General features: G+C 37.2%; 1 protein-coding gene across 1 annotated transcript in view; it reads left to right on the top strand.

Annotated features, from left to right (window-relative positions):
• Positions 1-17,672, top strand: part of LOC140236716 (inositol-tetrakisphosphate 1-kinase-like) — a 33,410-nt gene extending 15,738 nt beyond the window's left edge. Inside the window, exons 4-10 of the mRNA XM_072316643.1 lie at positions 7,456-7,573; positions 8,559-8,663; positions 9,873-9,916; positions 12,825-12,984; positions 13,927-14,000; positions 14,808-14,976; positions 15,807-17,672. Coding sequence (XP_072172744.1) covers positions 7,456-7,573; positions 8,559-8,663; positions 9,873-9,916; positions 12,825-12,984; positions 13,927-14,000; positions 14,808-14,976; positions 15,807-16,138 — 1,002 coding nt within the window. The 3' untranslated portion in view covers positions 16,139-17,672. The remainder of the gene's footprint in view (positions 1-7,455; positions 7,574-8,558; positions 8,664-9,872; positions 9,917-12,824; positions 12,985-13,926; positions 14,001-14,807; positions 14,977-15,806) is intronic.
• The last annotated feature ends 205 nt before the right edge of the window (positions 17,673-17,877 follow it).

Here is a 17,877-nt window from a genome sequence, read left to right as displayed (position 1 = left end):
TAGGTGTCAGATGAATGTGCATAACAGCTTAAAACTACAAGATTATCATTTAAGTTTAAAATTTCAAAGATAACAAACATAGTGTGAATTTCAAAGATAACAAACATAGTGTGAATGTAACTATAGTATTAAAACAAGTGAGGGAAGCACCAACAAGACATGTCTCCTGGCCATAAAATGTGGTTTCCCCAATGAGGTATCATTTTGTCTATGCATGCTGCACATTTTAGAGGAGATGTATGACATGACTTTCCTCATTTGGATTCCTGTATTAGCTGAGTAAAAAGCTGCCACTGTTTTGCAGACAAGTACAATTATGTGTATGATGAAATTAGAATTTTTTTTATTTTTTTTTTCATTTTCAATAGTTGTGTTACATGCATGTGAGTTGCTGTAATGCAGAACATTGTACCAAAGTCAGCTTTGCACACAGCATATTACCACTGAAATGCCCTTGACTTTTATAGCAGACCATGTGATATCTATGTCAGTGCTAGTTATTATGTGGAACCTTGATGGGTCAGCACTCATTAACTGTATAGATACTATTGTGTATACATTCACTGTTTAAAGTAGTTTTTTTTTTTTCCTATTTGGAAGGGGTGGGGAATGGGTGTTTTACTATGCATGATAGGAAGGTATGTAATCATGCTCTAGTTTCTGGCATCAGTGGTATCAGGGACCAAGTATCAGAAGTATCAAAAGTGAAAAAAAGTTCAAAATTTTAAGGTACATGTACGTGTAGTTATTCATATCATGAAATAAGAAATTAATGTTATGACTTTTGAATTCCATATGACCTGTAGTACGGTATATGTGCTGGTTTTGCAGATAATTAGAAGTCAATTGGATCGGTTGATATCTAGATAAACAATGTTTATCAGTTATTTATCCTTTTAATGCTTGTTGCCAACATTAAGAGTAACAATCAGTCATTAATGTCCTGAAGTTTCATAAAAGTATCAGAGTCCCTTGAACAAAGACTATGAGCCCACCCCCTTCAATGGAGTGGGCCTTTAATTACTCTGCAAGGTATGCTAAGTACAAACTGCAACCATGTAAGCTCATGGGTGATACATGACCTGGGTCTGATGGAATGTGAATCAGATACTGGGCTAGTATGTCGAAGCCCAGAGAGGTTTCACTCATGGAGAGGTTCCCCCCCCCCCCCCCCCCTTCCTTGTATGGGGATGGAAGTCCATTAAAGATAGAGGGCGCTCTTTCAATTTGTCTTTATTAATTCATATTGACATACAGTGCACTCCCATTATAACAAACACGGTTATAATGAAATGCAAATTAAGGCCGCAACATTGTCCTCCCTATGATTTTTATTGTTTTACTTCGTGGGTTATAACGAAATTTCAATATAACGAAAGAAAACTGCCGATTCTGAGGACTTTGTTATAACGGGAGTCTACTGTACTGTAAAACCAGAAATGTTCAAGTGCATTTCAATTTTGTGAATTTCACAAAACCAAGATATATGTGAAATTAAAATGCACATAATTGTTCTTGTCTACACTGCATTGAAAAGCGGTGGCAAGTTGTAAAGATTTGATGCTGAAAAAATGCCGCCGGCTCTAAGTTACAAAAATGTAATGCTGTGAAAATTTTTTGCTTTACAGTATCTCTGGGAACCATCAGATATAATGTTTGTGTACTGGTAGTATCGGTAGTTTGGGTATGGAACTGTATCTATTTTTTTTTTTTTTTTATCAAATTTATTGTGATCAGCAAATTGCTCCCTGTTCTTATGTATTTATGGTTTTGCTTTGTTTGTTTTTTCCTTAGCTGCTCATGTAAAATTCATCAAATCTTGGAGTAATTTTGCTGTAGATATTATTGTCATTTCCTCATTAAATTAGCAACTCTGAATTTATCTGCATATCCAAAACTGGTAGTAGATTTGCTAGCATTGGTTACGTTCTACAAAATCAGAAATTAATTCATGAAATGTTGTCATTTAAGATAAAAACAAGAACCTTAACCTCATCAGATGTTGTTACCAATTTAGAATCATTCATCAATTTAAAGGAATTTTGAGGCTTTTGGAAATTTTGTACCTAGTACAAACATTTATGTATGAGTAAATAACTCCAGTATAGAAAGAATTTAGTATTCTCCCATATGTTACACTGAGAATAAATAGTAGAAGGTGTGATAGAACAATATTGTACCCAGCCACAAGAAGGAATAGGGTCAATCCATGTCAAATCATCCAGTGCTTGTCACCCGACCCCCTCCGATTTTCTTAAAAATCGCACCAAATGTTCCCCAAAGTGTCTGACGGAAAATCCCAAAATATTTTGCCCCAAGGTCAATTGGTTGCTAAGATACAGCCTCACATAGCAACCGGTGCGCATTCCAAAATATTAGTTAAAAGAAAATTAGGCATTTTTATGCCTCCGCCACGAAGTGGTGCCGGAGGCATTATGTTTTCGGGTTGTCCGTCCGTCCGTCCGTCCGTCCGTCCGTCCTTCCGTCCGTCCGTAATGAATTTTGTGGACAAGGTAACTATCAAAACCTGTTGAGGTATCCTAATGAAACTTGGCATGTATGTGTATTAGGGGGTGAAGTTGTGCCTATCAACTTTTGGGTGCACATGCTTAAGGTCAAAGGTCAAAAGGTCAAGGTCAAATACATAAAATTTCACTATTTCCACCATATCTATTGAATGCCTGAAGATATTTTCTTGAAACTTAGTGTATACATGTATTACCCAATTAAGATTCTCTGGTGAACGTTTGGGTCATGAGGTCAAAGGTCAAAGGTCAAAAGGTCAGGGTCAAATACATAAAATTTCACTATTTCCACCATATCTATTGAATGCCTGAAGATATTTTCTTAAAACTTAGTGTATACATGTATTACCCAATTAAGATTCTCTGGTGAAAGTTTGGGTCATGAGGTCAAAGGTCAAAAGGTCAAGTAAAAATATTAAAACTTCTTTTTTTTTTCTCCATACCTTGGAAAATTGTTCAAGGTATCTTCATGGAACATAGTATATACATATACTGACTGGAAGTGATTATCTAGAGAATGTAGGGTTCATGGGGTGAAAGGTCAGGGGTCAAAGGTCAAGTGCAACACTTCAAAATTGTACTTTTTCCCTCCTATCATGCAATGCCAGCAGGGTTATTTTTTTTACACTTGGTGTATGCATACATGTGTAACCTAATAGAAATTCTCTGGAAAGTTTTTTTTTCTTCTTTTTTTGCCTCAAAGGTCAAAAGAACAAAGATCAAGTGAAAGTGCTGAACTAACTTTTTCCTCCATATCTCGGAAGTGGCTCAAGTTATCTTGAAACTTAGTACATATTATGCATGTTCTACCTGAAAGTGATTATCTTATGAATTTTAGGGTCAAGGGCCAGATGAAAATGGTAACAATTTACTATTCAATTCAGAAATTGCACTTTTTCTCCACACCTGTACCTTGAAAATTACTCAATGCCTAAATGTATGAATGGATCAAAGTCGAGTTAAAGTCCTTAAATCCCTAGATACATGCTCTCCTATTCATCCAATTAAACCTAGGTCAAGGAAGGTGAACATTCAACACATTTGTGACAAACTTGTCATTTCAATATTTTGCCAATTTTGTGAAAATGTAATCACACATTGTCCACATGTACTATCTAGACCTATTGGGAAAATCATGCATTATGGCGGAGGCATACCAGTCGCCAAAGCGACATTTCTAGTTGATTGACTGTTTTAGCATGGATATTAATGCAAAAATGTTCGTTATCTGGAAATTGAGAGAACTTTATAGTCTTTGCAAGAAAAACTTACTGTGACGCGAAATTGACTTTTCGTTAACGTGCACGAGGTCACCGAAAATGGTGTTAAATGTTAATTTTGAAAATTTTAATGTATATTTAGAGGCTAATATCTTCCACATTTCATCACCTTAGGTTCTAAAATATTAGGCTGTTGAAGGCTTTGACTTGCTCAGTAATTTTGAAAAAAATCAGCGCATTCTTGCGCACTGTTTTTACGGAGAGCGCCCTCAAAGTTGACAAAAATGAAAAATGTGCCAAATTCAAGGTCACGGATCACCCTTCGTCCCACCTAGGAATGGCATCAATTTTTGTGTATTGATAGACATTTACCTATATTATCTTGGGTTACCAAAGAAATTTTGCTACCGAAATGTTCAATGGCAAATTTACCCCACCGAAAATGGTCGTAAACGGCCAAATTTCCATGTAATATCACATATTGGGTTTAGAGGACATTTCAAATGTCCACACTTTCAAGATGAAAAGCACTAGCCCTGTGATATTTGCAGTAGGCATAGTCTGTTATACATATTTCAGTAATATATACCACAAAACCCTTTTATTACTTAATAATGACCTTGAAATTTAATCCAAAATTTGATAAAAACAATAAAATTGCTCCATTTTCCTCATTGCACTGCATATAAATACGTGTTTTGAAAGACATTTCACAGAGCAATATTTCAAGAATTATGAAAGCTGAAAGCCTACCTTATTAAGGTTCTAAAGTATTTGTGCTCTTCTTTCAGATTTAGTGTCAATTTGATCATGAATGTTTTACCCTTGACCTTGAAGCCCTTCTAAAAATAGCTGTAAATTTGTTAACTACAAATTACACACACGACAGGTGTATTATGGCATGATAATTATACTTGTGATTCTTTCACAAACACAAAAGCTTTTTATGGTGTAAATGTATATACTGGAATTAATCTACACATGCTTGCAAGATATGTTACAATTAATAACTTTGTTCTGACAATGACCCTCAATTTCAATCAAAAAAAGGGGACAGTAATATTTTGTGATTTTGTGTGCATTTCCTATGGAAAACAGTGCTTTGTTTGAAAACTCATAAAAACTTGACCATTTTTACAATCTATCACTTTGATTAATTTTATTCTGGTTATGGTAGAAAAGTGGCCCGTGACAATTTCCAATAAAAGAAAACACAGTCATGCTTTACAAAATGAAAAACAAAGAAATACATAAGAAATTCCAAAAACAAGAAAATACATAAGAATTGAAATGATTTTGGAAGTTTTCATAAGGTACAGAACAAATCCCCTGAAAAAGAAGACTCTCAGTCCTTTTAATGTGCGTTTCACAGGCTAGAATAAGGATCTATATTATGTTGGGCGCAACGTCCATATTATCGACTATTATTCAGTACAAAAAATACAGGTCTTTATGGAGAGGAATAGGCATTTCTCATGATTTTGAAGGTCATAAATTGAGGGTCATTGTCAGAACAAAGTTATTAATTGTAACATATCTTGCAAGCATGAGCGTAGATGAATTCCAGTATATACATTTACACCATAAAAAGCTTTTGTGTTTGTGAAAGACTCACAAGTATTATCATGCCATAATACACCTGTCGTGTGTGTAATTTGTAGTTAACAAATTTACAGCTATTTTTAGAAGGGCTTCAAGGTCAAGGGTAAAACATTCATGATCAAATTGACACTAAATCTGAAAGAAGAGCACAAATACTTTAGAACCTTAATAAGGTAGGCTTTCAGCTTTCATAGTTCTTGAAATATTGCTCTGTGAAATGTCTTTCAAAACACGTATTTATATGCAGTGCAATGAGGAAAATGGAGCAATTTTATTGTTTTTATCAAATTTTGGATTAAATTTCAAGGTCATTATTAAGTAATAAAAGTGTTTTGTGGTATATATTACTGAAATATGTATAACAGACTATGCCTACTGCAAATATCACAGGGCTAGTGCTTTTCATCTTGAAAGTGTGGACATTTGAAATGTCCTCTAAACCCAATATGTGATATTACATGGAAATTTGGCCGTTTACGACCATTTTCGGTGGGGTAAATTTGCCATTGAACATTTCGGTAGCAAAATTTCTTTGGTAACCCAAGATAATATAGGTGAATGTCTATCAATACGCAAAAATTGATGCCATTCCTAGGTGGGACGAAGGGTGATCCGTGACCTTGAATTTGGCACATTTTTCATTTTTGTCAACTTTGAGGGCGCTCTCCGTAAAAACGGTGCGCATGAATGCGCTGATTTTTTTCAAAATTACTGAGCAAGTCAAAGCCTTCAACAGCCTAATATTTTAGAACCTAAGGTGATGAAATGTGGAAGATATTAGCCTCTAAATATGCATTAAAATTTTCAAAATTAACATTTAACACCATTTTCGGTGACCTCGTGCACGTTAACGAAAAGTCAATTTCGCGTCACAGTAAGTTTTCTTTCAAAGACTATAAAGTTCTCTCAATTTCCAGATAATGAACATTTTTGCATTAATATCCATGCTAAAACAGTCAATCAAAAATGCCTAATTTTCTTTTAACTAATATTTTGGAATGCGCACCGGTTGCTATGTGAGGCTGTATCTTAGCAACCAATTGACCTTGGGGCAAAATATTTTGGGATTTTCCGTCAGACACTTTGGGGACCATTTGGTGCGATTTTAAAGAAAATCGGAGGGGGTCGGGTGACAACTTTTCTGAAAATTGGATGATTTGACGTGGATTGACCCAATAATCGTGTAAGAATTCCATGTTTTATCTGCAGTTAAATGTTTCCACTTTCACAGAGAAAACCTTGAATGATGTGAGAAGTGATATATAATAAGTGTCTATTATTAATTTGGTTGTGTCTTGTCAGAAAGCATACAAATCGTTCGTGCTGTGTTTCTTTCTGAAATGCCTTGAAGTATCTTCCAGTTACCTTTGTACAACTTGTATGAAAGAGCTTGACTTAAGCAGCTCAGTAACCTGTCTGGACCATGATGTCAGCAATGTGATACTGATAGAAATCAACCACTCTGAGTCTATACCTCTTTGAGGCACTCTAGGATAATGATGTGAATGATAGTGTTAACACCAGTCAAAGTAGTTTGGCAGCATTTCAAAATCCATCATTATTCCTTTGGCTCTTTTTCTTTCCAGTCTGCGTCTGTTTAGCCTTTTGTCAAGGCCCTCTCGCTATATGATGGCTATAATGGGCGAGTAAAGCGAGTCCAGCCGAGCCCTTCGAGATCGGCGTCTCACATTATTGTTCATGACACATGAACCCTACTGAATAGTCATATTAACATATGTTCTGGTTGACCAGTGGAATGGTGCGCTTCCCACATCCTTCATCTTGGCATTCTTCGGCCTGTTCACATGCGTCACTGATCACCAGTGGAGGTCTGACAGGCATTCACCGTATGCAAATTGGGCCCAGGCAGATGGACACGCTGATTTGTTGACTTTTGCTCCTGAAATCGAGGAGCAAAAGTCGGTAATTCAAAGGGCTAACAAAAGGATGCGAGGGAGATCTCTAAAAGCGTTCACACAACCCCACTTGGGTGGGCTGTCTTCACCATACAGCGTGAGGGCCTTGACAAAAGGATAGCTTCTGTTGGGCTTTGCAGAGACTAATTTCAAGCTCTGATTGTGTTTATATTTCCTTGCCCTATATTACAGACTCACATCCAACTCTTCCCAGATGTGATAGTCTTAGACCCTCTAGACTCCGTCAAGAACCTGATGGATAGGAACATCAGCTACCAAGTCCTCCAAGATTCACTCCAAAGCAACCACAGTAGGTGTACAGTTTTCCTTTCTGAATTTTGCTACATGTAGTAAAAATATTCTATGATATTGCAAATAATATGTGTGTTACAAACCTTTCTGAAGGATGAAAATTTTCATATTAAAGAATAGCTATACTTCAACAAATTTATATACCTTTTTGTCAGCAGCTCCTTGCAGTGTGCCCCTTCAATCTTGTGGTGCAGTGTGCCCCTTCAATCTTGTGGCGCATTATACAGTGTAAATGGCGTCCTTGTGGGTGTAAATTAATTGGAGATAATGCACACTGCATAAGGCAGAATTTTCTGTAGATGCATTTTCATTATGGTAAGATGCATTTTACTCATGCCCGACATGACATCTTTTGTTATGTCCATATGTTTATGAAGATATTTATAATAAGACCAGTGATTATGATGATGATAATTATTATGATTATAGTGATAATAGCAGCAGTAATGACGATGATAATGATTACAACAATTATGAATGCAATACATTGTAGATATGACATTACTGCTAAAAATTATAGACTGTCCACCACAAACCTTTAAAGTGGGCTAATGTGGTGTCTTGTGAGCGACTCAGAATGGCTGCATTGGTCATGTGACTGCACTGATCCATGATGCGCACATACCATTAACTAATGTGGGTTTTTTTTTTTTTCCTATGAGAAATATGTGAAATGTCAGTGTCAGTGTGTGTGTTACTCTCTTTTTATTTACTTTTATCCAGCTGCTGAATTAGAGATGATATTGACAATTATCAGAATAACAATGATGCCAGTAGTAGCAATAGTAATGATAGGAGGAGGAGGAGTAGAGGTAGTAGTTATATTAGAGGTTGTAGTAATAGCTGTAAATAATTGTATTAGTGATGATAGTAGTAGTAGTAGTAGTGATGATAATAATATGTTAAAAATTACTTTTGTGACTTTTTGTTTGTACAATTTACTGTTTTTTTGTATCAATACATGTGCTTGTTTGCAATTTCAGAAACACACCACGTTGTCAGAGTACCAAACTTTGTTGAAATTCACACTACCAAAGAAGCGGAGATCAAGAAAAAACTCCAGGAAGCCAATGTAGGCTTCCCACTAGGTAAGTTTTGAGGATATCTTTATCGCCTTTTAGCAGGGCTGCACACAAACCCATTTTTTTTTTTTCTACTGGTCTGACCTGTCCCTGCGGATACCAGAAGATGCCCAGTTTTTCAGTTTTTACTGGTCCTAACCTAAAAGCCACTAGTCCTGATTCTTTATTTTGACAGGCCTCTACTATGTTATTTTTTTTTTTTTCTGGTTGTGTCGGAACAGTAAATTTGTTAATTCCTGAAAAGTTCTACTGGCCCAACAGTGATTTTTACCAGTCTTGGACCTTCAGACTGGTGCGAGTATTACACATTGGCTTTGTTTTGAGTTTGAAGAAATGGGAGCAATATGACTGAATATCATGATATTATTTGCATATTGTTGCTGGGATGACAAAATTTTGTATCTCGGATTTTGGTGAAAATCTTTGTATTGGGTCAGTTGTCAGGTAATCATTTAGGTGATGTCCTGTCCAAATCCTAGCTGTCCAACCCCCAAATGAAGCCACCGTCATGAAGGTGGCATGTCAAAGGAAAGGCAATTCGTTATAGTGCCTTGGCTGCCATGCTTTTTTTCTCCTGAGCACTTGACATTTTTTAGATACAAGGTTTAATTGTCACCTCGTTGGCGATGTGTGACAATTCTCAGTGTTGTAACACTTGTGGTGGTCAATTTGTCTATTACTTTCACTTCAACAATCTTCGTTTACAAATGACAGAAAAATTGTTGATATCACACTTGATTACTTTCAATTGTGTTTCAAGAAGAACTTACATTGTACAGTGTATATGACTAAAAATTTCAGACTATCATACTACAGAAACATCAGGATAAATAGTATGACTTGTATTGGACTGACATTACCCACTGTTATAGCATTGTCATGTGTATACTCTTTTAACATATTAAAAAATGATTTTGATAGTATGGAATAGAACTTGTGTCTTTTTTTTTCAGTGGTTGCTATAAATGTCATCATTCATTGCCGTATGCTAATGTATGTATCTCATGTGAGTTTACTGTACAATATGTGAAATGATGATTTATTATCTTTGCTTCATTTACCCACCATCATTTCTGCTAGAATGAATGCAATTCTGTTGACTGAAGTCCCTCACGTATGATTTGTACACGAACTTTCTAATACTGCCGTGAATGTGATCATCCTGCTAACTTCACGCTTTGACAACCATATCTCACCACATGCTTTCATCCACAGTCTGTAAACCTTCCCAAGCTCACGGCTCAGTGATGTCTCACAAGGTAATCAACTGCAGCTATTTTTTACCCACTGAATCCCAGACACACATTTTTGTGGTGACGTGTCTATCAATTATGATTTGATCTTTTCCATTGCTAGCATTCTATAAGGTACAGTGAAAATTCTGTTTCGTGTGAGCTCATGTAATTGATGTATAGTTTGTTTGGTATTGTTGTAAAATTTTCTTAAAGCTGTGTAATTATTATCTCCATGAAATGATTCTCAAATTGGCAATGCATTTGTAGATGTTTCTCTTTTTCTCTCAAATTAGCAATTCAGAAATTTCCGTCCAACTTCATGTAGATTTGACTGATATTTAATAAGCACATCCGTAACAAGTATTAAAGATGTGTAGTGAAATTCAGTGTTGCCAATTTAATGATCAGTGACAAGATCATATAATTTCGCAGCACATCGACTTCCTGGATGTACATGCTAAAATGTATATGACTTTCTACTGCTTGAATGCAACCATGGTCAGTGAGGGTCAGTTAACAGAGAGCTGTGTTATTGTTGGGGGGAGGGGAGAGGGAGGACGGAGGGTGTGGTATTTAGGATAGCAGCCATGGTGACAGCAGTGAGATTTGTTTAGTGTGCACTGTTACACGTAAACATTGTCAGTCGGGAGCCAAGGAAATGCCTGTACTACACAAATACGATAGTGTTGACATTCTCTTGTTTCTTAAACTGCTGATGTAAAGGGGGAGGGGGGGGGGTATAAGGTACTGCCTGAATATGAGAGTTGTGGTCTTAAGAAAGGCTTTGTCAAAATCCAGCTGTGTATGATGACAGACTTACAGTATATGGTTTGAGTATGTAGTTTTTACCTGTTGGGACTACGTATGTTGTTGTGTTGTTTGAGTCATGTAAATTAAGCCCAACTTGTCACATGCTTCTATGTAATTTGATGCCGGATGACAAGCAGTACCATTAGAGGTCACTCTACGGTGAAGCAGTAATTTTCATGGCCGATGAATTTAATTAGATTTTATTTTAATATATTAGGGTGCATAGAGGGATGACTATACATCATGTTTATGAATTGCAACCGTGGTACATCAGCATTTATTTGTGAGGCCTCATCCTTCTGATGATGATAAAAGTGTTCTTAACCCATTGAAGACAAGCTAATTTTGCTAAAACACACATTTCCTGTGGAAATCTGCCAGAGTATGCTCGGGACTAGTTGTCAACAGGTTGATGTATCTTGTGGTGACCTCTTCGGAAGTCGGTGTAAAGTCATGTACCTGCACACTTTAAAACAACAACATGAGCTCGTGACCTCATTTAAAAGGATACTGACGTGTAATAAATATCCCCCTTGTGTTATTACCACATATCAGTATAACATACACCTGTAAAGAAAGGGCAAAGGGGAGGGTGGGGGAGGGGGAGGGAGCTTGTGAAAAATTACTTTCTTTTCAAGGGGATGTGCCCTTGCATGTGACATGAATCAAAAGGCGGCAGATTTGAGCATTGCCCCGCCAACAAGTTGCACATTTAATTGAAGAGCATATTTTGTATTTGTGAAGGAATAAGACATCTGTAGTGTATCTTCAAATGTTTGGAGCATAAAAAAAAATTTTTTTGAACAATTCTATATATTGATGCCATTTTGTTCTGACATTGTTTTTCTCTTATTTTTGTCCATGAGGCACATGATAATGTAAACATGAAAGTCAAACAAAATTTATGAAACAGCAGTAGCCTTGATCTTTTGAAATAATCATGAAATGCTCAGTTAGTTTGCCAAGTTTCAGGACAATCTTATAGTCTTTCATTTCTGAAAGTAATGTTGCTGAATGTTGGATTTTTAAGCCCATATTTCAGTTGGTGAAGAATATATGCCATCTTGATCAGTCATACATGTATGTAGAATTTATAGCCAAGAATTTCTTCTTTCAAAATCTGACCTAACCTTCCAAAAACAAATTTAGAAGAGCAACTTCATTTTAGTTTTGTGATGAAGGGTCACATATTGGGACCAAGTGAAATTTTCAGGTGTGTGGATATTTCTACATTTCACAATAGGCCTATACAGGAGATACTGCATAATTGTACTTCCCTACATACAAAAAAAAAAAAAAAAAATGAACATTTTGCATGTGTGGCACATACACTGATGGGCCTATACAATGTATGTAATTACTTAGGCTTTTGACAATGTCATTGTAGTTAATTTTTAGAGGGGCTGTCTACCATTGGGATACAACAGAATATAATTCTTTTCTCCTACCTGCTCACGAAACAGTAAATTAGCAAATTGCCCTTTCTGTGTCAGGGACTTTGTATGTATAATGGATCAGGGCAATTAACCCCCAGCGAAATACTGGTTAGTGATAATGATAGTTAGTGATAGGGTTAGGTTTAGGGTTAGGGTTACGGTCAGGGGAAGCGTCTGGGGTAATTGTCCAGGGGGTAATTTCCCTAGAACCGTATACAGTGCAATGGGGTTTTTTGTGCCAGTCAGCACTTTGACCACACAAAGGGTTGATATACTTACTGGCAGAAGCTTTGCTCTAAAGTTGGTAGGCAAACCACATTTACTGGGGTTTGAGTGGATGAGTAAAATTGTTGATAACTAATTCAATGTTTGTAATGCTTAGAAATGTCCCATGAAAAGGCAATTCATACAAAATGTAATGTAGGAAGGTTTGAGTAAGACTTCTTGTGTACTTGAATACTGACAACAGAATTGTGAAGCCTTCCTTTACATTTGTTATTGGTATATGACTATTGTTTTTGCATCAAATGTAGTGAATGTACACATTATTTGCAAATTTTCGAGAGTGCATCTTTTCTTTTCTATTCCTTCTATCTTTTCTGCTCTTTAAAATGTATTTCATTATCTTGGCAGACACAAGATGGCAGTTATGTTAATAACACCTTTTATTATCTTGGCATACACAGATGGCACTAATATTCAATGAAGCGGGACTAAAAGACATCAAACCTCCGTGTGTAGCACAGACCTTCATCAACCACAACGCTCTGCTGCACAAACTCTTTGTCGTGGGAGACCAGTACTTTGTCGTCAAGAGACCTTCCGTCAAAAACTTCACAACTGGAGGCAAGAAGCATTGTCTGTTTGCTTTTTTCTCTCCTTTCCTTATGAAGAGTAGCTACAAATTCAGCTTTCTTCCACAGTACTAAGCCAGACATGTCAGCACTAGGATAAAATCTACCAATCATTTTCACTTGAAAGGGGAAAAAATATGAACATTAAGAACATATCTATAAATACCACAAAGGCATTACAGTTTGATTTCATGTAAAGGTGGTCTTTATACAAGGGTCCTAATAACTGTATATTATACAAAGGAATTGACTTCACTTATCAATAGTACACCATTGACCAATATAGCAAGTTTAAATGAACATTATGGCTGTAGTTATTTTCTTGACTTGCTCCGACGGTTTCATTGCAGCAATAGGGTTATGTGTGTGAGTGATACAGCTGTATGTGTCTTTTTGTCACACTATAGTCCCAATAGTCAAGTTTTAAGTGAGATATATGTTCCTAACAAGAATCTGCTCATCTTAATTTGTTATTTCAAGAATCCCCAATGATGCTCTGTATAGAATATGACCACCTATGCATGTTGACCCATGATGCATCAACATAGTTGGCCACCAGAGCGTTTTGCTCTGCAAAAGTATCGTCAAAATTGCTTGGAAATTACTCACTGTTTATGATGTCATAAATGCATTTTGCAGTCTGTAAATGGAATATGAAGACATTGCTTCTGAGCAAGAGAAAAGGTATCTGTTTTTTGTTTGTTTGTTTGTTGTTGTTTTGTAAATGGCACACACAAAATAGAATGAGCTTGCACTTCTCTGCTGATACACTGCAAGGGAAACACACTGTCTGCTCCCTACATTGTTCATCATTGCAAAGTGTTTTCTCTGCGAGCATTGGTGAATGATAGGCGTGGATGCCTCCATGAACCCCTCCCTTGAGACACTGGAGCTAAATCTTTACCCCCTCCTCTCTCTCTCTCTCTTCCAATAGGGTCAGGTCAAGAGACGATATTCTTTGATAGCCATGACGTCTCCAAGCCCAACTCAACATCATTCCTCAACGAGGTTTGTCGCAAACTCCTCTTCCAACCACCACCTTATCTTGGGGATGTAGCAGGAAATGTGGGGGTGATGTTGCAGTGTTTCATATTCGAGAAATATTGGTTGTCTCTTATCTGCTTTCTTTTTTTCCAATAAAAAGTTATGAGAAATCACAAGCAGTAAATTTTGGTTAACAACAGAAATAAAATGACAACTAATGGCTCCAGACTTTTTCAGGAATGAGTGTGCAGCAAATTTTAATTTTTGAGGGTACCTTCATCTTTGTTTGTTTTTAATTGTTAGAGATATGTATGCAGAGCTGTGAAAGGTCAGTACATTCATATGTGTGGTGCAAGGGATTTTTATCAACACCCATTTTTGAAGGACTGCATGGTAATTAAGAAACTAATAGTGATATTGCAAAATACAAATGTTGTCTCGATTCATATATCGTCGCTGGGGAGACAAGACCTCGTATCTACAAAAAGTCAAATGTTCAGGAGAGCCAAAAAACATGACAGCCAAAACACTATCGTGAATGGGAAAGCCTTTCCTTTGACATGCAGTGTAAGCTTCATTTATGGAGTAAGACAGTTGGGATTTGGCCAGGACATCACTTGACCTATTATTTGACCATTAATTTGTTTTCACCAAAATTTCAGATACAAGGTCTTGTGACCCCAGCAACGATATGTACTCCTATTCATCACGTATTAAAAAAAAAAAAAAAAAGACTAATCTATCCAATATTGAGGTTGTGTGTTTGCTGCCAGAGAGAAAAGAAATATTACTGTTTCATTCTTGTGATTTTTTTTCCCTGTTCGTTGGTAGCTGGATGAGACAGATGCGGAACGCATCACGGTGGAACCATGCTCCGACCTCCTCAAGTCACTAGCAGACTGTCTTCACGACGGCCTGGAGATGGCGCTGTTTGGGGCAGACGTCATTGTTGAGAATCACACAGGAATCCACTATGTCATCGATGTCAATGCATTCCCTGGTAAACCGACTAATTTGAATGATTGAATTAAAATCATCCAGAGAAGGTGCTGTGTGGATAGATCAGGACTAAAACTCAACTGTAATCATTTTAACGAAAAAACACTTATTTGCAAGTGTCACTTATGTGGCCAGCAATTTCTTTTTCACAAATTTTCCTTTGTTGCACAGTGAGTCAAATCTATCAATTTTTCAGCCATCTGCACAATGCTACAATGATTTGTTTAAGACAAGAGGCCTTTTCAAATGAAACCAAAGAATTCCATTGTTAATGGAAGCAAGTTTGTTATTTACTTCTCTCTATGCCTTCATGATGAATGTACTTGGGATGATATATTTTCATATCATCTCATCACCACTCTGTCACTCAATCATGCAGTGATTTTACCACTAGAACTAACACATTAAGGAAGGTCATTTTACAGGTTATAGCCACTATTTGCAATCCGACCTAGATAACTGAATTTCATTCTGTGATAGCATTTGGAGTAAAAGTAGCACATATTTTGTATTTTAGAGTGAAGTAGCTCATAGCTTATTATGTTTTAGAGTGAACAGAGATGTAGGGTGAAGTAGTGCACTATGATGTTGTGCTTGTAGTTTCTCCTTCTTTTCTTGTAATGCTTGTAGCTGATTAAGTCGTTTCAAAACCAAAGGGTGAATCCGCAGGGAAACATTGCACCGCTACCATCACTTGAATGTTTTCTTCAGCAATGTTGAGCACATTTGAGTTTGCAGGTTACATAATATTATGCAATGATGGGCTGCTACAGACTTACAGACACCTCTCCCTCTCCCTCTCTTTCCCTCCTGATCTAATGTGCCTAACAGGATACGATGGAGTAACCGACTTCATGAAGGTTCTGTTCAAGTACGTTGCAAAGCTGTCAGATCTTCCAGAGGACAGTGAAAACCATCCGCTGATACCCAAAGACTCTTTACCCGACAGGGACAGCAGGTTATTGTGCAATGGAAGCACGTCGACAGTCACCGTCGTCGCCCTGGACAGCGGCGACCGGGAAAAGTGTGTGAGAAGTGAAAGCGTGAAACCGGCCAAGAGGCCGTACCACCAGGTGATAGAAAACGGAGTGGACTCAATGGAGCTAGCAAGCAAGAGATCTCCGGTCGCTGTGAACGGGGACAACCAAGGAACAACGTCCTAGGAGAAGATAATCGTGTGCCTGGAGGTGTTTTCTTTTCTAGAAGGGCAGCTAAACTTCTATCACCATCATCTCTTTCCTACCACTGTGCCATAGCTTCATCTCTGCACTTTGCATCGCGAGGGCTGACTCACTCACAACCATCTCTGAGATCGTCGGAAACCATTTCATTCATTTTTTTGCTGAAGGGGGCTCATTTTTCACTCCCAGATGAAATGTATTGACTCAGGGGGAGAACTGTGCTTGTATTGTTTCGTTGCCTGAAGCTTTTGTACGTATTTCGTCCAACTAGAAATTGTTGTGTTTGATGATATAGCATCTGTTGGATGGATGTGGGGTTGGGTTTTTTTTCCACTTGGGGTGGGAAAAATTCTGTTTTGCAAGAGAAATGTGACGTGATTGTGGATAACTGAAACAAATGTTTTACAGCTGAAAATCTGTCCCCTGGGAAGACAAAACATGAGAGAATATACACCACATTCCAAGTTTGGACAGATAGTGAGCTAGGTGGAATTATAGAATTGTCTACAGTTGTAGCTCCAATGATTCACCACTACTGAGAAATCTCATCACATACAGCAAAACTATGTGTGTAACGTTGAGATACTGCACATTTGGATTTGCAGCAACAAACTGTAGATTGAATTCTCTCTTAAACCCAGAAATCAAACATCACTAAACACTTTGAAATAAAACTTAAAAGAGCATCTTTGCAATTAACAAGTATCTAATAGTGTGTGTTATAAAGACATCCAGAGTGCTTGCAGTGCAGTTAGAAATATCTGTTCAATTTCTAGACGATAAAAATGTGTGTATCATTAGACCAACTATGTCTGCTAGATGGTTTTATTTGGAACAAGGCTGAACCTAGAGATCATCAGGAGACATGTTCTGCTCTATGCTGCTCCCTTAAGCTGTTGAAGACTACTGTAAATGTGGAAAGTTTCGGGGTACATTGATTTTCCTGTATTTTTGCGGTACTACAAATTCTATACACCATGAAAATATCTTCACAATTTTCTCTGCACATTTTAAATGGGGTAAATCATGGGCTTCGTCAGTGGTTCTTCCCTGGTACGAGTGAGAGTGTGGGCATGTGCCCTAGTAGTAGTCATTTGAGCGCATGTGTTTATGCAGTGTAGTTCTGTGCAGACCGTACATTTGAACGGATCAGACAGCACATCAATTTTCATGCGTGAAAATTTGAAATCAAATCCTATTTATTCTGTGAATGGGATTACAACATAGGAGTATAAAGCAAGTGCGCAGTGTGAATTCAAGAACCTGTGAATTTGTTTCTGAGCCACTCAGTGCGAAAAATTAATTGCTCAAAAATACTGACATTTACAGTAGTCACAAGTATACTCTGGCAAGTGTCTATGGGAAATATGTGTTACTGCAAAATCAGCTCATCCCCCACAGGTTAAATAAGAAAATCCCTGTATCTACTGAAGTTTGAGGAATAGGGTTATTTTGCCTGACTTTGTAGCTTCATACAGTGTGATTTTGTAAATTTAGTGCGCAGTGCGTACTGTAGGACTTGATTATAGGAGTGATTATAGGAGTGATTATAGCAGCATGATTCAATCAATTATCTCTCTCCTTTTTTTTTTAATGAGTTTTGTGGTGTCTGAGGTATGGCTACAATCACAGATAGGAGAGAAATCTTATATGATAGAGTACATCTTATTATTATGGGGGTGGTGATATGTTCTTCTGGGTCTTTGTCTTTCTCAGTGCAG

The sequence above is a fragment of the Diadema setosum genome, chromosome 1 (genome assembly GCF_964275005.1).
Source record: "Diadema setosum chromosome 1, eeDiaSeto1, whole genome shotgun sequence".
Classification (NCBI taxonomy): domain Eukaryota; kingdom Metazoa; phylum Echinodermata; class Echinoidea; order Diadematoida; family Diadematidae; genus Diadema; species Diadema setosum.
Note: the sequence above shows the minus strand (reverse complement) of the source record. Positions and strands in the feature narration are given on the sequence as shown.